This window comes from Hippocampus zosterae, chromosome 16 (assembly GCF_025434085.1).
Source record: "Hippocampus zosterae strain Florida chromosome 16, ASM2543408v3, whole genome shotgun sequence".
Lineage (NCBI taxonomy): Eukaryota > Metazoa > Chordata > Actinopteri > Syngnathiformes > Syngnathidae > Hippocampus > Hippocampus zosterae.
In genome coordinates this window covers 9,507,288-9,529,178 of record NC_067466.1, presented here as the reverse complement: position 1 = coordinate 9,529,178, position 21,891 = coordinate 9,507,288, and the positions used below count along the sequence as shown (strand labels likewise).

The 21,891-nt window shown below is 40.7% G+C and overlaps 2 protein-coding genes across 3 annotated transcripts; both read left to right on the top strand.

Annotated features, from left to right (window-relative positions):
- The first annotated feature begins 2,851 nt into the window (after window positions 1–2,851).
- On the top strand, window positions 2,852–6,141 carry hrh2b (histamine receptor H2b). Its single transcript, XM_052047441.1, has 2 exons — window positions 2,852–3,640; window positions 4,552–6,141. Exons 1-2 carry the CDS (start codon window positions 2,945–2,947, stop codon window positions 5,023–5,025), a joined length of 1,170 nt encoding a protein of 389 aa, XP_051903401.1. The 5' UTR covers window positions 2,852–2,944; the 3' UTR covers window positions 5,026–6,141.
- Window positions 6,142–7,643: 1,502 nt separating this feature from the next.
- On the top strand, window positions 7,644–21,696 carry kcnip1b (Kv channel interacting protein 1 b). 2 transcript variants are annotated; one of them, XM_052046408.1, is made up of 8 exons: window positions 7,644–8,481; window positions 17,979–18,103; window positions 18,195–18,264; window positions 18,330–18,400; window positions 18,497–18,604; window positions 19,678–19,782; window positions 20,348–20,410; window positions 20,778–21,696. In XM_052046408.1, the coding sequence occupies exons 1-8, from the start codon at window positions 8,394–8,396 to the stop codon at window positions 20,823–20,825; spliced, it is 678 nt and encodes a 225-aa protein (XP_051902368.1). In that variant the 5' UTR covers window positions 7,644–8,393; the 3' UTR covers window positions 20,826–21,696. The 2 variants fall into 2 exon arrangements, with proteins under 2 accessions (XP_051902368.1, XP_051902369.1); XM_052046409.1 differs by lacking the exon at window positions 7,644–8,481 and adding an exon at window positions 15,181–15,596.
- The last annotated feature ends 195 nt before the right edge of the window (window positions 21,697–21,891 follow it).

Below are 21,891 nucleotides of genomic sequence, written 5' to 3'. Positions count from 1 at the left end.
TAATAAGAGACCGCTTAGATGCTGAAGTGCAGCCAAAACATCAAGCAACTCAGGCCGGCATCCTTGAACGGCTGCGAATTAGCTTGTTAGTCACAAACATCACCTCAGGCTCACTCACGTCTCTCTCAACGGCGTGCAAGAGGATGACTGACAGTCAACACCGCTTGGAGCCGCTTTTAATTACTGTTGTTGGCTTATAATCAGCCATAGTCTGCAACCACAACAACATTACGAATCATGATAAGCAACTTTAATGAAATGTGATTAACAGCAGCATACTATAATACAGATGTATGTCATATAAAGTATTTTCATTTCAACTAATCCCAATAGTTGGCGGGACCGCGTTGATATTAATTGGACTACGGATATATTGTCAGGTTTGTATAGCCGCATTGTAAGGCATCCATCCAGCTTTCCATTTAATGCACTGCTTGTCCTCATTTGAATCGCAGGTAAAATGGGGTCTGTTTCAGTTGCGTTTATGAGACCGGAGAAGTACTGCATACCCTTAAGATGCCTCGTGCTTATACGAAACACCCATTCAGTACTCACTCATGTCCAGCAGGTGGTGTCAACACATGAGATAAAATGGAAGAGTTTTGAGCAGATAAGAACAATACTTTTGAATGGTCACCTACCTCCAACAATAAGCAATATAGCACAACAAACAAAATGGTGTTTGGACATGTTCCTCTGCACTTAATATGTTCATATTATAACTTCTGTTTGGACAAAGGGTCAACATCACAAACTTGCGTGTTTGTGCTCTTTCCAAACCACATTTCCATCATCCATTATTACCATCTAGTTTGGTGAAGATATAACTTGCGAAGAATGTGTAATAAGCGAGTGTTGTTGTACTACTTGCCTAAACTTGGGTTGGGAGGTCGACTTCATCCTACATTAGAACAAACTGCAGCTTCGTCCTACTGTTGTTTATTCATGATTTTTCAAACATTACTTCTGTTTGAAAATGCTCCAAAACCTAAATAATTAATCCAAGTTAAACCAAAATATGATACAGGAAACAAATGATACATCTCAGTTACTGTCTAAATAATATTCATTAAAATGATTTTTTTTTTCTCAAGTTGAGACAACAGTCACTGATTAATCCGAGACCATTAATAAGTATACCAGAGATGGGCGGGAGGTGCATATTTGGCTGACTGCTATGCCAGTCAACAAGCCTGAGAAAAAAATTAATACATAACGATTCAGTGTGAGGGTCAGAAACAAAGCAAGTGGTGGGAAAGCGAGACAGAGAAAGAGCACATAAACTGCATGTGGCTGTCATCAGCCATTATTTACGATCCGGGAAGAAGTTTTCACCAAAATGTGATCCGTCATCCGTTTTGTTTTGTTTTTGTGGATTTGAATGAGGAGAACCAGGATAAACTAAGTGTGCTTGTATGCATTACGTTATGATCTTGCAAATATGACCACCTGTGAAAATTCGAGCACGCTGTAAACTCCACCTAATGGGAATAAAGGCAACTATAGCACAGAAACAAATACGTTGCTGAGTAATGCATGTATGTGGTGGTTATGTATTGACAAGATGACCTCAGAAGCAGATGGTTACTTCTTTGAGTGAAGAATTTGATCACGTTTTAATCGCTCTTTTTAATTTAGACAATAATACATAGTTACATTTTGTTATTTGGGGTTTCATTCATGTGGAAACTGTCAGACTGAAAGACGAAAGTAAATATGGGCCCTGCTTGAAAATGGCAGGTTTTCACCCAGCCTACCTACTAAGTCACTTCTTGCTTCACATTTTCATGAAGAGGCAATGAGGAAAATATTTATGGTGTGTGTAATTTCAAACTTGATGGGAGGGCAGACCTACTAGGGACGCAACTATTTGTATAAAAGCAATTAAATATTCAATTTTCCATGACACATGTGTGTCTCCTTCATTAATGGCCCATTGTGCATTGCCTTCGATTTGTGGCCAAATAAAAGAAGAGAGAAAACTAAGTCAGTTACAATGCAAACAAGAGACATTCACTGAAAAATAAAAACCTAAAACATTGACCGAAAAAATGGAGGATTGTATTTTAGAAATATTATGAGGCAATTATTTAACTGCATAACCAAAGTACCTTTTATAGCCAACAAGAATGTTGCATTCAAATCTGCAATCCCAACCTGATTTAATTAGATGACACAAATTAACTCATTTAAACATTTAATTTACACAAAATAAAGTTAATTTATAATCCAGCTACTGTTGTTCTCATTCCGAAAAGATAAGTGTGACATTTCCACTTCCAAAATGCACCCAGTCGGTTATTTTTAAAGCATGGGATTGCACTGACAAATCTCTCCATCTCCCCTGCCCCTCCCCATCTATTTCTTTTCCCGGTAGGATGAGGAGTTTTGAATCAAGATGTCCTTAAAGAGCTTGCGTATGTTTATTTTACTTCTCTGGCTTTGACTGGATGTTTTATGGTTGTTGTTGTTTTTTTTTTTTTTTTGTAAGCAGAACACCCACGCTTAGGCAAATGCATTTGCGCTCCTGTAAAAATGATGCATCCTCAATGAGTTTACAAATAACAACTTAAAAGCTCTCTGTTTGTTTCTAATGGTCATCATGTCATGCAAGTACTGCACCTTGTCTTGAAAAAGTTGACTTTCCCCATTTTTTTAAAGTTTACGGAATTGTTATCGGCATAACCCCTTTACCAGGGAGTGCATATGTGTGTGTGTGTGTGTGTCTGTGTGTTTACACACATGAAAAAATAATAATCCCATTTTTTAAAATTTGCAATAGTTGCTCCACTCATGGAGTGTTCGTTGCACTTGCAATGAAAAATAAACGGGTTTTTTTTCCCTTCAACAGGAACTTGTTGACCTGAGAGAGTATCAGCAGGGGAAAAATTAAGAGGAAAAAAAAAATGCCCGTGCCTGGGAAGATTTTTCCATTCTGTGACTTATGAACTTCACACACAAGAGCAAGCGACTCCAAAGCTTTGGCGTTGTTGCATTGACTCAGCGCAAGGAGAGCATCATGATTTCTACAGCTCTCCACTGGATCATTCTGGTGTCATTCATCATCCTAACCGTTGGTGGGAACGTGCTGGTATGTTTGGCCGTGGGCCTCAGCCGCCGACTGTGGCGCATCGCTAACTGCTTTGTGGTGTCACTGGCGGTGACAGATCTCCTGTTGGGCCTGCTGGTGCTGCCATTTTCTGCAACTCTGGAGTTACGCAATGGGAAGTGGCCCCTCGGAGGCACCATGTGTAACATCTACGTCTCATTGGATGTCATGCTGTGTGCCGCTTCCATCCTGAGCCTGTTGGCCATCAGCGTGGATCGATACCTTGCCATCTCGGCGCCCCTCAGTTACTCCTTGAGAATCACCCCTACGAGGGTGACGCTGGCCATCGTCGGCATCTGGGCCTTGTCGCTCGCCGTGTCTTTTGTGCCCATTCACCTAGGCTGGAACACAGTCGACTACAAGGTGCAGCACTCGGACTGGCACATGGGGCGAGATCACGAGGAGGGACGCTACTGCCAGTTTGAATGGAATAACAACTACATCATTTTTTATGTCTTGTGTTCGTTCTACCTTCCTCTGATGATTATGTGCGCCATGTACCTATGCATATTCAGAGTGGCACGCCAACAGGTGAGTATTTGGAGAGGTTGAGTGGATTCCTTAAAAACCAGTGGCCTGAAGTTACAGTCGTGGTGCAATTCATATCTGGGTAAATTACAACAACAACAACAACAAAAACAAAAGATTTTAAAAATTGCTACCATATCATAGTGTCAATCTGATCATCTGAATTTAATGATGATCGAAATCTGCGACTTAAGCCACTTTTAAAAATCAAAAAATAATCATTGGTTTCTTCTCCCGTTTTACGGATCCCAAAGGCTGCATTTTAGTTTGAGGGGAAAAAAATGAAGACACCACATCACGATTATAAGTTTGTCTGATGTTGCGATAGTTGTTTGACTGAATTGATGTTGTTGTTTTAGTCTCGAAACTATGTTGTCATTTCGAGCAGTCATTCCCAATCTTGACTGAGCCAAGGGACATATTTTAAATTGAAAAACCACACGGCATACCACCAAAAAGAAATTTTGAATCTTGAATATTTCCTGAGTTGTCAATGTTGTAAGTGCCCCAAAATATCCAGAGCTGCCACTGGAAAGACTGTAAAAAATAAAAACATCTTGATTTTGCCCTTTTGTTCAGCTTATGTTTACATAGTGTACCTTATGTTGTAGCTATTGAGCATACAGTTTGTCCAGCGCTGAGTAAAGAAAAAAAATTGGGGTGGCTTCTGCCATCTATCGGCTTGTTATTAGGCATCAAAGGAACATAACAAAAGAGAGGTATTGCTCCATCTTCTGCAGAGGTTGTAGTGTCCTGAAAATGCAGGTCGACAAGCAGGCCTTTTGCTGCCTGGGTAACTCATTTAAAAAAAAAAAAATTTAAGTAATTTATTTAAAAATAATTTAAAAAATCTTTCAGTATGATCAACCAACTTGCGGTTGAAATAAAAGTCTAATTTTGATTGATTTTCTCAGGTGCAACGAATCCGTGCGGCCACTCCGTCGTTCGCCCGCATGGCATCAACTGCGGCCACAGCCAAAGAGCACAAAGCTACCGTAACACTGGCCGCCGTGCTCGGGGCCTTCATCATCTGCTGGTTCCCTTATTTCACCTTCTTCACCCGAACGGGACTCAAAGAACAGATGAACCCCCCGACGACACTTCACTCTGTCCTCCTGTGGCTTGGCTACTTTAACTCAGTCCTCAATCCCATCCTGTATCCCGCTTTGAACAGAGACTTTAGAAAATCGTATGCCGAGCTGCTCTTCTGTAGGGGATCGTCACGCAGAAAACTGCGAGGGCACAAAAGATCGACCCTCTCGAATGGAAAAAGGCATTCCCGATTGTCTGATGACACAGTTCAAGAAACTCAGATGAAGAACTTGAAGAGCAAGAAAGCGGTCCCCAACGAATCTCTGCTTCGTTGCCCACAGCTCCATATTTGCTAACCAGTTTGTGTTTTGGTTTAGATTACATTTGGTTGTGTTGCATCATGTGTCTTTTTGTTTGTTGTCACCACCTGTTCTCGTCATCCGGGTCCCTTGTGTTAACCAATCAGCTCCCTCAAACCTTCGTGTCATGTCCAGGTGTTTCTTGTTCTCTCATCAGTTCGCTTGTATTTAGTTCCCTGCGTCCACTCAAGTCTTTGTCAGATCATTGTGTTCCTGTCATGTAGTTTTGATTCTGTCGTAAGAATTTTTGATTGTTTGCTAATTCGGTTTCATGTGGCTTCCATGACTTTGTGTTTCTGATTTTGTGTTTTTTTTCTTTTTTTCTTTTTTTTAAGTGTACCACTGCATGTGTTTTTTTTTAATATATTTTGTTCAGTCCACTTAGCTTCTCCTGCCTGCCTGCTTTTTGGGTCTCCTACCATCGCACTTGTTGTGAAAGATCCGTGTCTATTGTGTTCTCCACCAGTGAATTATACTAGTTCCAAATGATTCTGGCAAAAGGCAACAGATGACGTTCATCGAACAATTTGAGACAGAAATTCACACTCACGTTTACTTTGCTAAATAGGAATTCAATCCAGGCTTGAACCCAAAAGTAATGACAATACCATTTGAATGTATTTTAAATTCTCCCAGAAGGAGCACCATTTTCAAAATTGGGTGCTTGTGCTCTAAAGCAATTTGCAACACGTCAATTGCAGGCGCAGCAGCGGTAGCAAAGACAACAGGAATTAATTAATAACTGTAGTTGTTTGACAAGCAGGCTACTTGGAGACGGGAGCAGTTCAAAGTTTGCAACTTTGATCTCTTCTTTCCTCAACTCTGCCAGTGAAAGTGAATGATTGACCAACAAGTTGTTTTAATGTGTGGTATTCAAGTGCCTGACTTCAGAAAGACGGTATGAATGACTGAAGGGATTAGCTGCAATTATAAATAGTTAAAATTTTCACTATTTATTCTCTATTGTCGTAAATTACTGAATCATGAAATACTTCACTCTTATTTTTTTTAAAGAAAAACTGCCTATGATTACATTTTGACAAATTGTGACCACAAATATCATGTTGGGCTGAAAAATGTTTCAATAAAATACTAAGTATACTTTCAGGGAAATGTTAAAATCCCAGATGCTTAATAGAACTGCGCATTATCAGATTCCGATTTAACATTGACAATTATGACTAGTTCCTTTGGAGACCGAGAAGGAAACCAAATGAATGAAATGATCAACACGGTTTACTGTCATCTGTCCACTAGATGGCGATAACAGATGCTGAGTAAAAAAAATTGCCGTTTGTCACATCCAGCCACCATTGAATGCTTTTGCAAAACAACTCTTTTCAACGCAGAACGTGTTTTTAAAAAAGGGAAGGGGGGAGGAGGGTGTTATTGCTTTTTCAAGAAAATATTGATAATTGGCAAACATTCTCTAGCACAAAGACCAAAGGAAAAATCAATTCTGACACCCAAAAATATTTTTAAGTAAAATAAAAAGTGAATACATTTATTACATTTTCGAAAATAGTTGAATCTTCATACCACCTTCGTCAGTTTGTTTATGCGGTGCAAATGGTATCCATGTGTTGAAATACATTCACATATTATGCAACCATTTATAGTAGGCGTATTTGTGGAGGTAGTGAGGACGAGAAAAAAAAATTCTTAATTTCTCTGCAGCTATTTTGGTTGCAAACGGAACGTGTAAATACTGCCCCGCTGTGTTTGAAAAAAAGTTGACTCTTGTGCTTGTGGAGCCCAAGCAAAGCACACATGACAGGAATTGTCAAGGATAATACTAATTCCCCCTTCATGTTAATAACGAAGACAGAATGTGGCCAGATAGGTACCAACATGAGGTTGTTGAAAGTATGCATGTTTCTGAAACGAAATTCATTCAGCACAATATGAAATGCATAATATTACATTCACAAAAAGCAACCAAAGAAGCCTGTGTCGACAATTGCCTTTGTTTTCGCCCCTTCCTACCACAATGACTCATCTGTAGGGTTCTCTGGTGCGGACCTTACCCCCGCCCTCCCCAAAAAAAGCAACAACAAAAATCACCACCGTGGCAATCTAAAACCATTGAATAAAAACAACTTATAGTAAGAAGAGGAAAGAAATACAGGGACTGTCCAAGTGTCCCTTAAGATTTCTCACTTGATTGGAGAGAGGGAAAGAGAAAAACTCTCCTTTCTCCACAAGCAACCTGCAAGATTACCGGTACATAACCTGTTTTGGAATAGCTCCCTGATAGAACAGACTGTGTTTATGCTCACTTCAATTTAGCACTTTCCCAGTCGCAACTTTCGGTACACCCACACAATCGAATGGCTTTGAGTACAAGAAAAATTAAAACGTCTCCATAAAAAATTTTGTGATCATAAATGTTCAGTTTAGTTTGAACACCGTTGACACTTTGGTCATATTTTTCTGGCGCTTCTTGATGTTGATGCCTTCCGTATTTTACTCCGTTGATCGCAACTGCCTTCTTGGGTTATTTTGTCACGCGCCGCCACATGAGCATGATTGGCCCACACTGTCTTCTAATTCTGCATGTTGAAAACCCACCATGATCGACATTATCTTGAATAACCTCGTGGATACTGGATATGATAAAAACAGATCTTTAAGATTGGACATGAGCAAATGGAGGCAGGAAGCTCAGATGTAAGAGAGGAGGAGGGAGCATGTTGTGGTAGTGGGGGCGGTTAAGTGCTGTTGGCACTCTCAAGTCCGAATGTGTGACATGCACCGCAAGAGAGATGTTCCACAGACCTACATCGAGGCTCATCTGAGCCCCGCGCTATCGTTCAAATAGCTTTAGGATAAACGGGTACCTCAGGAGAGAAAACTTATGATAAATCTGCAAGAATGTGAGTAGAAACGATTTTTTTCTCTCCCTTAAAGCAGAACTGACTGAAAAATATAACGTTTTATGTCTGTCTAATGAGCTGCTGGGGACATTAAGGTTTCAAGTACTTTTTTCATCATTTCTTCTGAGCAGGTGGATATTTTTCTTTTTCCGTTTTGTTTTTTCTTTGCAACTTTCTCCGCCGTGGTTTTTGAACTTCATAGATGGAACTTCAAAAGGAAAAGTGTTGCGACTTCTTGAGTGCATTTGAAAGTGGTGTTGGATTTGCACAGAAACAGTTTTTGGTTCATTTTTCCTTGAACGTGGAACGACAATGATCCCTTTGGAGTGTATACTGGAACAACTACTGAAGTAAATTCCTCTCGAACGCACGCCTTGAAATATTATCTTTTTAAAAAAAGTCTGCGCCAGCCCAAAACCTTTTTGAGGTACAGTGGAGGAAACGGATCTTTTCCAGACAATCCTCAAGCCCATCTGCTTCTATCCAAAGATGGCTGGCTGCGGCACCCGCTGTCAACAGGGGGTGCTCAAGTTGATCCAGTCTATTCAGAGATTGCTTTCAGGAAGCCTTACAAAAGGTACTGCGACTCTTGTGACTTTTTACTGGATACAATGCAAAGCTTATTTTTCAATAGAAAAAACAAACAAATGAATTGCATCAATAAATCCATCAAGATGCCAACTTGTCACCAATATTTAATCACCAATACCTTTAATAATTGTACGACCAATTCGAAATCTTTTCATATTATGATTGTGAAGAGACGATGAGTTTCCCAGGATATTAGAATATTCTTCGCATTTGCAGTATAAAAAAATGTCATGTAAAAGGTGTGACAAGTGACCACAGCAAGCTAATCGGTGGTGAGGTGTGTTGTCTGTTGTCCTGTTCCATATTGAACATTGAACAATTCGCCCGTGATCATCTTTTAGTGCAAGCCTCTGCATTTCTATACTAGAATATGCATGGAGGAAAACATGAATACATTGCTCACGTTTCATGCACACAAACATGTCAGGCAAACTATAAAATGTAAAGACTCATCTCCCACACATCGTGTTCATTTCATCCTTTTTTTTTTTTTTAAATATCCCTTGGGCCATTCCACATTATGAACATGCAGCGACGTGAACCATGAAACTCAGCTTAGTCACCTTTAAAATGCTCCACTTGCAAATGCAGCAGCATCCATATTCATCTTCATCATTTAAACATTCATGGCTAAAAAGAGCTGGGCCGAGGGAGATTGTCTCAGTCATAGACTGCAATTCATGAACCCTGAAAGCCTCATCTCTAATTTACACCCCTGTTTCAATGTTGCCTTGTTTATGGGCGGGGCCCCAATGACGCTTTGAAAGTCTTGCGTTCAATACATTATATGTCAACATGCTATGGCAAAGAGCCCAAATAATTTTTGTAGGCTTGATGTGTAGCGTACTTACTTCAACACGTTGCTTGGATTTACTTTTCAACGCGTTGTAATGTTTGTCACGTGTAATTTATTTGTACTATTTATTTATTTATTTATTTACTCTTCTATCCATCATAGCAAACTGTTTTTTTGGTATGTTGTTTTTTTAAATAGTACATATGATACAAATACGACATAGACCGAGTAAAAAATGTCTTGATTCAGAGACGAGACTCGAGACCCAGCTAGACTGATCCCAAAAATGAGAACACGGTGTCATTATAGTTTTTGAATGAAATTGCAGGGAGGGTTGGGGAGGGGGGGGGGGGTACGTGTTCACAAAGAACAACGTATAAGACTCGGAACTGAGTTTATACGGATTAATCTACTGTACCTGGCCGGTATACTATATAACCCACCAAAACTAAGCGACACTGCTCTTAATCATTCGACTCAGCATGACTTAGATTTGTTCTTGATTTTACTGTTTGGTGCTTTCTACCGCCTTTATTACCGATTTGTCTAACTGTTTATTGTGCATTTTAAATTGCTCCATGTACAGCACTTTGTATGCAGCGATGGCTGTTTGAAAGTGCTCTATAAATTCAGTTGACTTGACTTGACTTAATCCACTTCCCCCCAAAATGTAGGCCACAACAGTTTGTAAAACGTGCACCTGGTTGCTGGTGTTTTATAACAGACCCTGTTTAATAACAAGAGCATTATGGCTGAGCTCAGTGTGCATGTGCAAATCCCACAACACTGAACTCCAACAATGATGAGTCATGCAGTAGCGTCACGCACTTCAAACATGGTGAACAATACTTGTGCTGAAACCGACAAAAAAAAATGTTGCCGTAAATGGTGGATTAGTCAGGAAAGAATACGAGATTTGACAGATTTTAACGTTTATTTGGGGATATTATCAAATCTCTGGTGATTAAATAGCATTGTGTAAAATTCACGCTGCTGATACTCTCACAGACCCTGAAATTGAACCTGCACGTTATATATGCAACACCATGCAATGTCTTGTAAAATGTTTTGTACTCATTGTGCTTCTTACCAACTAATATTTGGGAATGCTACACAATTTAATGTAAGTATATACTTGTGCTGTTTCCATGCATCCTCCTAAAGAAACGGTAGATTGTCCAGAAAACGTTTTAGCCATGTCTCATTGATCCCTTGGCGAGATAAGAACCATTTGTGTCCTGTTTGTGCTGAACCTCCGATCTTTATGTCCACTGGAGATAAATTCTTTGTTCTTAGCAAACAATAAACACGCCACTGGGCAGAACTAAGCATTAGTGGGTACAAAGAAGACAGTAGAACTCACACAGTAAAAACCTATTTGCAATAATAACTTCGATTTATAGAGCACCTTTCAAGGGAGCCAATGACACTAAATAAACATTTCTCAAAATGAAGGCTGTTTAAAAACAATGCGACTCACTGGCCTGTGTTTTTGCATCAAGCCTAAGGTTATTTTAGAGTCTGTATTGCACTCTTTATCATTTTATTGTCATTCTTTTTTTGGTCTTCCTCTCTCTGGTTGCGAAGGCAGTGAACTGGCGCTGTAGTGTCTCACAGCTTTTAATTTTTTACATCACCTCTGTGCCTCCTTTTATGTAACTATCATTGAGATTTATTTTTATCTGTGCCTTTTCTCACTCTCTGGCATTCTTCGCTAACAGCCCGGTCTCCTCTTTCTCCTTTCTGAAATGTTCATTTGAATGCGTTGCATGTCATCTTATTGTTCATCGTACACTCCTGCCACAATGTAAGCGCCATCTTTACATTTGAATGAAGCCTAATCTTTTACAATGATCATTTTTCTTTTGTAGTTGGGTAAAAAGGGCGCTGCATCATTCTAGGGACCTTGAGAAATATCTTAGTTACTTTCAGCTGCAGTATGACAATGTATCTTATTGAAGTGTATGCGCACATCTCAGTATGATGCGGTACTCTGCTGCCACCTACTGTTCGCATGGTAGAGTAGCGCCAAATCTTGTCCAGTACCTCCTACTCTGCTGCCGCCTACTGTTCACACTGTAGGGTAACGCCAACTCTTGACCAGTAACTCCATGTATGAATTTGAATTTGAATTTGACTTTTATTTGGTCTCCCGTAGGAGAAACCACGTACAATTCACGATATACATTGTTTATTTGAATGCACGCATGCAAATGAAAAGCTTTCTTGGATTGATGTCTCGTGTGGACTGAAGAAGCTCTGCGGTAATCTCTTGCATACGGTGGTTACCGTGCGTTTTTTCCTCCACTTTATGGAGCCACATTTCATTGCCACTCGGGGCACATTACGCTGGCCTATGATCATTTTGACTGAGCCCCCGGCCTCTTTTCAAGGGACACTTGCCGACTGCTTTGGTCGGCGTGAACCGCTTAATTGCCGGCTGCGGGTATTTGAATCCATAGTGCAGATTAAACCTCAAATAAAGTTATCGGTTGCTGGCCTTTTCTTTCTCTTTATTCATTATTAATGTTTTTTCTCTTTTTATTGTATTAGTTTTTCTCTTTGGTGTGATGGGGGTCGTGGAAGTCCATGCACAGGCCTCTGCAGGGACACTTTGGTGCTCGTGCTTGCTTTGGAACTTTCTCTTAATAGACTGAGATAAATGTAAGAGTAGAATTTAAGATTTTTTTTCCAGCACAGGACCTTAAGAGTCTCTGGTTCAGCTATTAAACTCTTTTTTTGTGTGTCATTATTTGCTTCTACAATGCAAGAGGCGATGAGATGACTAGTGCTCTTTCGCTGTATATGATTTTCCGTGTGTTTTCCTCCTATGAGGTGCTGTGACATCAGATTTGCCAGCAGTCACTCCATTACCATCAGTTGCCTTGTGCTTTATCACCCTGACACTTATCACTGCGACATTGGCTTCGGCATTCCTTGACTCCCCTGCAACGCCCACTGCATCGATTCGTCATCACTCGTGTCAATAACCTTTTTTGTGGAAACAATTCAACGGACAGCTAGACAAGACTGACCCTCGCAAAAAGTTCTGGCTTTGAACTGCTTAAGTATCAAAAATACAGTGCTGAACTTGGTGAACATCAAGATCTTCTTGTGAGTCAATGGCATTCACGATGGTCTGTCATGTCTGAGTCATGTCCTCTTATGTCCATGTCTGTGTGGGGATCAGCAATAACCTTTGCTACAAATGCCAAAAGCATGGCTGTCAATGCCCATAACACCATCCTCCCATTACCGGTTGAGGAGAACCATCCAGTTGAGGCACACCTTTGTTAGGTGCAGGGAAAATGTTGGTCCAGATCAGTGGTTCTTAACCTCGTTAGAAGTGCTGAACCCAACTAGTTCATATGCACATTCATCTAACCCTTCATGAGTAAAAAATAGAAAAATAAGATCTTTTATAAATTCAACACATAAAAAAATGCATTTATTTAAAGCTGAAAAAAGTCCATTATATTTCTAGACATAAGTATAATTTACAAAATTGTACACAAAATGAACCGAGCATGACATATTATTGCAATAGTCACACTTTGATGACTGAGCGAACCAAATTTCCTGCAGCACTGATTGGGCAAGCAATGTAATGTGATCATCTGCAGTCAATGATGGCCAAGTGGGCGTGTCATAACTAATTGACCTGTTTAGTCGGGTGTGTCTGAACCTGTATTGCAGACGCTCAGTCGAACCCCTGAGACCGATTCACCGAACCCTGGTTAAGAACCACTGGTACAGATGCACGTGCATTTTCTGGACATCTCCAGTGAAAGGCATGACGGTCAATACACCGCCACACGACATTTCGTGTAAAAAGTGCTAAATAGTAGCCACAACAACGTATGAATTCACTTCTCTGCACGTCTTTATTTGCTTGCTTAAAAAGGCTTCTGCTGACTCCATAATCGGAGTGGAAATCAATGTTAAATCTTACAAGTATTCTAGGATTCAACAATATATTTTTGCTTCTCTTAAATACGTCAATTCAGTTTTTCCAAAGCATTGAATTGCATCTTTGAAATAGCACAGATTTTTCTGATCAACACTTATGCACACAACTCCCGCAAGAGGTCCCATGGGTGACAGCGTAAACAGATCATTGCTCCCAAAATATGATGAATACTACACACACACACACACACACACACAAAATACTGCATGCTCAGTAGAAAAAATTTTATAAAAGTATAAATAACACACCAGAAATGATCAAATATTATTTCAGTACCACGGTTGATACTGTGTGCAGTGTTGATGTACACTGTAAAAATGGTGCCCTGAATTTATTCAATATTATTTTGCCAAGTTGTTGAACAAAATAAAATCACTTGGATACAGATACATTTTTTTTTCGGACCAACCACTTCATTAAATATAATCGTCTAAATTCAATAAAGTGTTGTTGGTTTTTTCAGTGTACTTGCCCTGATTCTTATGTACAATCCTGCAACATTTACTTAGTGCTTCTGTCAGAGATTTTCTCGGACAAAGTTAAAGAAGCGACTCGGCACACAGGAAAATTGTCTTCAATATCGGCGGGAGCGGACCTCTGAGAGCGAACGACGGTTGTTGCTCCGCGATCACACTCAAAGTCCCGTCTCGGCAAGTTCCACATTTTATTGTAACATATGCAAAATACAAGAAAAACACTGCCCCCAATATTTGCATGCCGCACCCCCGGTCAGGCCCCTCAGTAGTGATTGGTTACCTGTTTTTCAACCTCGAACCACCAGTACATTGGCGCCTTTTCTGGCTGGTCTACATCGAATTAGCATGCTGTAGACTTTGCGGATGGTCAATGTCATCTGGGCGCGACGGGTGTTCTCAACTCCCTCCCTCTCCCCTATGATCGCCCACCTCTATTGACGTGCTAATTGTGGCCTTCAACAGCCCGCCGGCCAAATGGGGGTGCTGGATATGCACCCAAACGCTTCGATGCGCCCAAATAAATGAAACTTTAAACATGATACATTTTTGCTCATAGATTCTTCTAACAGCTTCTGAGGAAGAAATAGTGACGAGGTCGCCTGTGTGTTAGTGCTGTGTTGCAGCTCATGAGTTGTTGAGAAGCTAATGAAAAGATAATGAAGTTATAGATTGCAGTGCAGCAACCTTGGCACGTCATTGTGCAGGGGGTAATGCAGTTGGAGATAGCAAACATCTGTCAAGGGAATTGCGCAGGTCACGGCTGTAGGCTTGTGAATGCAGAACTGGATTTCCCTCCAGAGCAACAGCCAGAAGCTATAAAAATGTCGAGAAAACGACGTCATGCAAACACAATTTATGTGATTCTTATCTCAGGTCTGTTTTCTATTGCTGGGGGGGGGGGGGCTTTGGCTAACCACGGGCATGCACAGAATCCCACAGTGGTATCATTTTGTGCTTTGCATTTCTTAAATAAACATGTCTCAAGTCTTAAGAAAATGAGATTGTTCCGTGTTCTATCACATAAGCAGTGGCCGCTTTTTCTAGGGGAAAAAAAAACCCTGTGATTGTATCGCGACCCATCAAGGATTTAAAATGCCTCTCACCCAAAGTCGGATGGGTAAGACTTGAGGTCATTCACGATCAATATGAGGATAGGCGGTATAGGAAAAAAGAAAAAGAAAGCTCAGGATCACTCACAGCTTTCCTTCCCTCAAAGCAGTTCACATTTGAATGAAATGAATGATGTGTAACATGAACGTCATTAATGGCCCTCTCATCCTGTGAGCAACAACATGCAGCACCAAAACAAAATGGATTTATTTTGTACAAAATGAATTCCATGGCTGACGGTGTCTGCAGTCATTCTCTTGCACAGTTGACCACAACCCGCCCTGAACGTTCATCTGTATCGGCTTCAGCTGTCGTTCACCAGCTGCCATTCACTTACAAGTGGTGTTATTCGTGAGCGCTGCATTAGTATAGCAGCATGCCACAACAACACAAGACCACGAGGAGGCAGGGAACTGGAAAGAGGGGAGGACAGAGCGGAGGGAGCCACAGAAAAGAGGGAGTGGTGCTGGAAAGGCAGGAGCAGCTCATGTGCGTCTTTGAGAATGAGCTCAGAAATCCAAGGGAATCATCACGCCAGGGAGAATCGACTCTCAGAGAAAACCTGCGAGAGGAAATCCCTTCTAAGATCCATTGCTGCGAAAGGAGGCAAAGAGTGAGTGAGTCCCAGAAATAACAGGACGACTACAAATCCGGGTTCGTGGTTGCCCAAGCTGGTTACCACTGTGGCAACATGGGTGCAGTGGTGGGAACTTTGACCATGCAAACCAAGCAGAGAAGACCGTCAAGAGGTATGTCAACATTCGTCCAACCAAAAGTGAGAGGGGAGAGAAATTTATGGAAGTCAGGCTCTTGTTTTTTTGCCGCACAAAGCGCAACATGTGCTGACTGAATAGATCAATAACAATGTACACATTCATTGATTTTCCGTGAGTGTGCGTGTGCATGTGTCTACTCTATTTCTGTGAAAATACAAAAACAACACCACAACAGTTTTTGAGATTTACTGGACGCTGTGATAATCAACCAAATATATTTACATCGGAAATATGCTAATATCACCCTGTTCCTTGTACAGGAAAATCAGAGCAATGATCAATGTTCAGTCAAATGAACAGAATCGAGCAACTCCATGACGAGCCACTCTTGCCGATACTGGAACGAGAGTCGTAGCTCATGCGCCATGGTTACGAGAGAGAGAGAGAGAGATGACAGTGTGCCGTCAAGTACGCTGTCCTCGTAGATAAGTAGGGAGCAAAATCACTGTCACTGACCCTTAAATATGTGTACGAGGTGGAGGGGGGGGGGGAAAGTGCACTCATGGGCTCCTCCACTTACAAGGTCGCGAAAGAGAGAAACAAACGGTGTATGTGAATTAACACCCGGCTCACATATCTTACCTCTCTCCCATCGTCATGCATTAGAAGCCTGTTGTCATGGAGACTGGGTTGAAGGGGCATGAGAGAGTGAACAACAATCTGTCAGGAATCAGGATGAATGATATATTTGCAACTGTGTACCAGAAAGAGATGTTAGGGTGTTCACTGACAACAATGATTTGAATCTAACACATGCAGTATGTTTGTTTACACCGAAGAGATGGAACGTTACGAATAGAGTTTATTGAGAAACATCCATTTTGAAAAATACGAAAGTGTTCAGACAGCAGTCCGTCAACAATGAAGTCATTTTAATATGAGCCATGGACGCGTTAGCAAAGATTTTGGTTGATGATGTCAATGTTTAAAAAAAAAAGGAACTTCTTGAATTAATTTGTATTATTGTGATGGTCGTTTGCAGGTGTGTCGCATTTGATTTACGCACGTTGTACTCCGGAGATCGACTCGATCGTCAATACTCACGGAATGCAGTTCTGCGCTACTATATTATGCAATTTTACAAGATCGAAAGTAATACGGAGAGTTAAGGATCAGGGGTCAGGGTGTACGCCGCCTCTCGCCCAAACTCAGCTCGGAGAGGCTCACACAAGCAACCCCAGAGAGGATAAGTAGAACAGAGAATGGATGGATATTGAAATTATACACTTTTTTTTGTGATTATTATCTACTAAACTGTCATGAGAACACTTTATACGCCACAGAGGCATACTTTTGTACTTTACTACCTTTCAGACTATAACAATGAAAGTGTGAAGCATTATCTTTGCAGCGACACAATCGCATCGATTTCTTAAAATTGAATTGCTATTCTATTGTCAAAAGATGTAACGTAGTTAAAGAATTATTTTCTTGCTTAGTTTGCCTCAGTGGATGGTTGTCCACCTGTTTCATGTGGTTTACAAGTGGCGGCAGTCACAAGACAACATTTGCGGATCTTGTAGTTGGACCAATGGGAGCGAGCAGCCGGCACTCGGACGAAAGCGCATGTTGACACAAACGACATGATTGTTTGTGTCAACGTGCGCTGTTGTCATTAACAAGTGATGTCGTTTCTTCTGGGCCGCGAGCACCACCTCACACATCTCTAATTATCAAGCGTGTGCTCGGGGCGCATGCTCCTTTGTGAATGTGAGCAGTCAGACTCTCTCGACAAGAAATGGTGATTATGATTTTTTTTTTTTAATTTTGGCTTTTGGTAAAGGAAGTTATTTCAAGACGCATCCTCCAGGCAGTTTGACAGAAAATAACTCATCACGCTTCTGACGTCAACAGACGGTTTGTCACACGACCTTCAAGCCGCTGTGTGTTTTCCTCACACTCCGTGTCACCCTTATTTTTATCAACACCTGCCAATTTCAATTCTCACCATTTTTTATTTTCTAATCACACGGTTGTGTTCGCACGGGTGGATTACTGAGCAAAGGGAATACACCAATCAAGCATCACATTTAACCGCTAAAATGAATGCAAGGTAATCATATTTGGTCAAGTCAAACACTGAAGTGTTTATTTCACAAACATATTGCAGAGGGATTATTTTGTTTGTGTTTTGATTGTTGCTTGCCCAAAATATTCCAACGCAACTAGTATTATTCTCTCATCCCTCAATAAGCATTCTCTTCTGCAGCCAAATCAGATTTAATGTGTGTTCACAGAGCCATATCTGTAACATGTATTAGAATTCTATTCCCACGGTTCTACAATTTCTTGACAGCGTAACATGGAGACAGTTGGTCCCGGATTGCCGTCAACGCTTGCCGTTATTCTATGCAGATAAAACCGATGATGAGCTGGAGATGACAACGGTGTGTCACAGGCCAGAGGCTCTCGAACAACTGGAATCCCAAACTAACTTCTGCAAGCAGGAGCTCCAAATCCTCTATCGTGGTTTCAAGAATGTAATCACATCTTACGTCCACAAATTCAGAGGCTTCTGTGCGTCTTTAAAGCAGTTGTTTTACTTTTTTTGTTTTGTTTTTTGTTTTACAGGAATGTCCAAGCGGAATCGTAAATGAGGAGACATTTAAACACATATACGCACAGTTTTTTCCCCACGGAGGTAAATTTTTGCATCATCGCTCGTGCATTTCAAAATCTCACGTGGTTCTGCTTCCTGTGTTGCAGACGCGAGCATGTATGCGCATTATCTTTTTAATGCTTTTGACACGACTAACAATGGCTCCATTAAGTTTAAGGTAAGGGCCGCAAAAGACGTGCAACGTTATGGGGCACAAGATGAGTTACTAGGATGTCCCATGGGTGCAGTGACATTTTGTCCTCTCGCTTGTCAGGACTTTGTGATGGGCTTGTCTATCCTGCTGAGGGGAACCTTGAGAGAAAAACTTGAATGGACGTTTCACCTTTATGACATTAACAGAGATGGCTACATAAACAGGGAGGTGAGTTTTGTACAACTTTGTGCTCATTGGGGAGTTTAAATAAAAATGTGTGATGTTGAACAAACTAATGTCTCATCTTTTGTGTGTGTGTGTGTCTGTGTGTGCGTATTGGGGGCGTTGGATGGCTGGTCAGTTTGAGGAAAGGCTCTATGCAATCTATTAATATCTTTCTATCGTACAAAGTGACATTTGGCAACTTTTAGAAACAAATAGTTTCGCCTTCAGCAACTACCCCGGAAAATGACGAAGCAACACTGGTCTAATTTATTCTTCAGTGTGTCTATTTTCTTTCCATGAACCAACTCAGATGGCTCCTCAATGGAAAAGGCAACGTATCAACGACAGTTATATGGTGTCAGCTAGTCTGTGTCCTTCCCTAGAGTGACCTTGCGGTGTTATATAGTCCTGATAGGTATTTTTATTTTCATACCTCTATCATATCACCATTGGGATGACAGCAGGTCAGGGCAGGGAGAGCGAGCCTCTTCATGGGTGATGTGTTATGACATGTCATGGAGTCCAGGTCAGGTGAGAGTCCCTGCTTTGATAGATTCGATGTCACACAGATGGTGCAAAGTTTATACGGCATGGACGGATTCTGAGGGTGATCAGATTGGTCACTTGGTATAGGTACTATAATGCCTATGCTCAACTGTCTGGTGTTTTGTCTACATTGTTGCAGGGGCCATTTGTGTTGGATTTAGGTATAATTTGGTCCCGTTTTAGACAAAGAAATATAGTTGAAAAAGAGTAGTCACTCAATACAGGGTCAGTGCTTTGTCCCATGGGGTGGCAGCAACATCAAGTGTTGTGACCGAAACGTTTTTGCAATGAAAATAGTCCAAGAAAAAAAAAACATGGTTTTGGAGTCACCAAAAACATACATTTTGTGGACGTTTGTGGATTATTTCACTTATAAACATAATATTGAGAACCCCCCCCCCCCCGCCACTTCCCCATTTATTTATGTTTAAAAAAGGAAATACACGATTCATCTTATCAGTAATTGAGGAAGGAAAAATTCAGTTCCTGTGATTCAAAGTCAATCTCTGCGTGTTTTTTTTTTCTTTTAGGAAATGACAGAGATTGTGAAGGCCATTTACGACATGATGGGAAAGTACACTCACCCTGCGATGAAGGGAGATGTGCCACAGCAGCATGTGGATGCTTTTTTTCAAGTGAGTTCAGCAATCAATTTCCGAGGAAAATAGTTCATATTGGACAATTTCAATAGTCAGCAGTGGTAGATCCAAAAAAAAAGAGAGCAGTAAAAACAGAGCAAGCAAGATGGTATAAAAATGGGGACACAAGATGAGACAGTTGGAAAGGAGTAAAGTCCAGGATCATCAGGATATTCTGCATTGGTAGTTTTTAAACAGAGCTTTTATTTTATATACTGAAGCGAATAGTTTTTCTCATTATGGCTTTATTAAAGGCGGTATGGTGGTCGGAGGATTAGCAAGTTCGGTTCCGGCTCTGGCCTTCTTGTATGGAGTTTGCATGCTTTCCTCGTGCCTGCGTGGGTTTTCTCTGGGGTACTCTGGTTTCCTCCCAAATTCCAAAAATATGCATGGCAGGTTAATTCATTCAGTACCAAGCAATTCTGGACCAAATCTGAAAAGACGTTTAAAAACGTCGTTGGGAGTGAATGAGTTCATGGAGCACATTAAATTGTCCCTAGGTGTGAGTGTTAGCACAAACTTTCTTATGTTTACTCACCAACATTATGTATTTGTACCACAGAAAATGGACAAAAATAAAGATGGAGTGGTGACTTTAGAGGAATTTGTAATAGCCTGCCAGGAGGTATGTGCTTTCCCACTGGGGATCTTCTTTTCTTTTATAGTCGTACACCATTTTGACCTCATGACAAGAGCTGTATGTCCAAAAGTCATATACAGTGAGCTTCTAGTGAATTGACACTGTCACAGAATCATAATATAATGCATACTGTATAAAAAAAACGAATGAGGTTCTTGGTATTCACATTGATGCCTCTCAGTATGATGCAATAGACGTCTACGCCATTGTAAACTATGACCCAAATAAAAAAATAATTTTCTCTTCTTAAGTTCCAGTTATACCAATGTTGTGGATGACTGTAACATATCGATGTGCAGTATTGCATTTCATTCCTTCATAATGGTCATTTGTTTTCTCTCTTTCCTCACAGGATGAAATCATGATGAAATCAATGCAGCTTTTTGAGAATGTGATGTAGGGCAGGAGGTGATGATATTGCCATACTCAAAATCCGAGGGCTATTTGTTAGTTAATATGTGTGGATGCATCTGAGCAGTGGCTCCAGTCTCTACTCTGGTCATTGCATCAAGCTGTGAACTGAGTGCAGACATGTTTCCCGCAAAGACTTGGATGTTAGTAATGGACTGGAATTCTTGTTGCAGCGTTTTGGGTGTCCCGAAGTAACCCCTGAGAAAGGCATGGTAGTACAATGGTCTTGCGTTTTTCAGTTGGGCCAGTCAAAGAAAATGACATGAGTAATTGCTCGTGCTTATTTATTATTGTTGGCAAAAGATGCTCTCAAAATGTATGATTCTCCAAAAGATCTGGGTTTATCTGCAAATATTTGCGCGATTGTTTTTAAAATGTTTCATTCTTTGCGTATCTCTGGCTGTAATGTGCTTGGCGAATCTGTTGTACGCTTTGTGTGTGTCAATGTAAAGCAAAACTGTCTTGGAAGAGTATTTGGGTCTTCAAGTCACGTTTTTTTTTTTACATGCTCAATGTCTATATGAGAATTACATTCTTTAAATACTATATTTTTTCCGTCGCTGATTTTAGTGTGTTTGAAAAATATAAACAATGCAAACATCGAGTATGGACATTTCTCTACTTGCCCGCAATTTTAGTCTCTTGTGGTGTTAAAAATGCTACTGTCATTGGAAATGCACAGGCCATAGTGGGTGGAGCACTGAAATATTAATCCAGGTTGTTTTTACAGGCAATGCAGCTTTTTGCTCCTTCATGTACAGTATCAGTGGGATGTCATAGCCTCGGGTCTTACTTTGCAATTGATTTGCCTTATTGTCACAAATTTCTAAGCCATACAAATAAAAATGTAAATTCTTCAATGTAATGTGTTTTATTTTAAAAGGTTTGTCTCATAATAAATAAAAAAAATGAAAAGACATACTAAATTGGGTGACCCGGTGGTCCAGTGATTAGCGCGTCGACCTCACAATGCAGAGGTCATGCGTTGGATCCCGGGTCTGGCCTTCCTGTGTGGTGTTTGCATGTTAGCGCCTGGCCTGCTTGGGTTTTCTCCG

Bases quoted from the DNA above. Each gene is read 5' to 3' on its own strand.
- kcnip1b (XM_052046408.1), top strand. From the start codon at position 8,394: ATGGCTGGCTGCGGCACCCGCTGTCAACAGGGGGTGCTCAAGTTGATC. The intron at 18,104-18,194 runs GTAATCACATCT...TTTGTTTTACAG, and splicing joins TCTATCGTGGTTTCAAGAAT to GAATGTCCAAGCGGAATCGT. The intron at 18,605-19,677 runs GTGAGTTTTGTA...TTTTTCTTTTAG, and splicing joins ATGGCTACATAAACAGGGAG to GAAATGACAGAGATTGTGAA.
- hrh2b (XM_052047441.1), top strand. From the start codon at position 2,945: ATGAACTTCACACACAAGAGCAAGCGACTCCAAAGCTTTGGCGTTGTT. The intron at 3,641-4,551 runs GTGAGTATTTGG...TGATTTTCTCAG, and splicing joins TCAGAGTGGCACGCCAACAG to GTGCAACGAATCCGTGCGGC.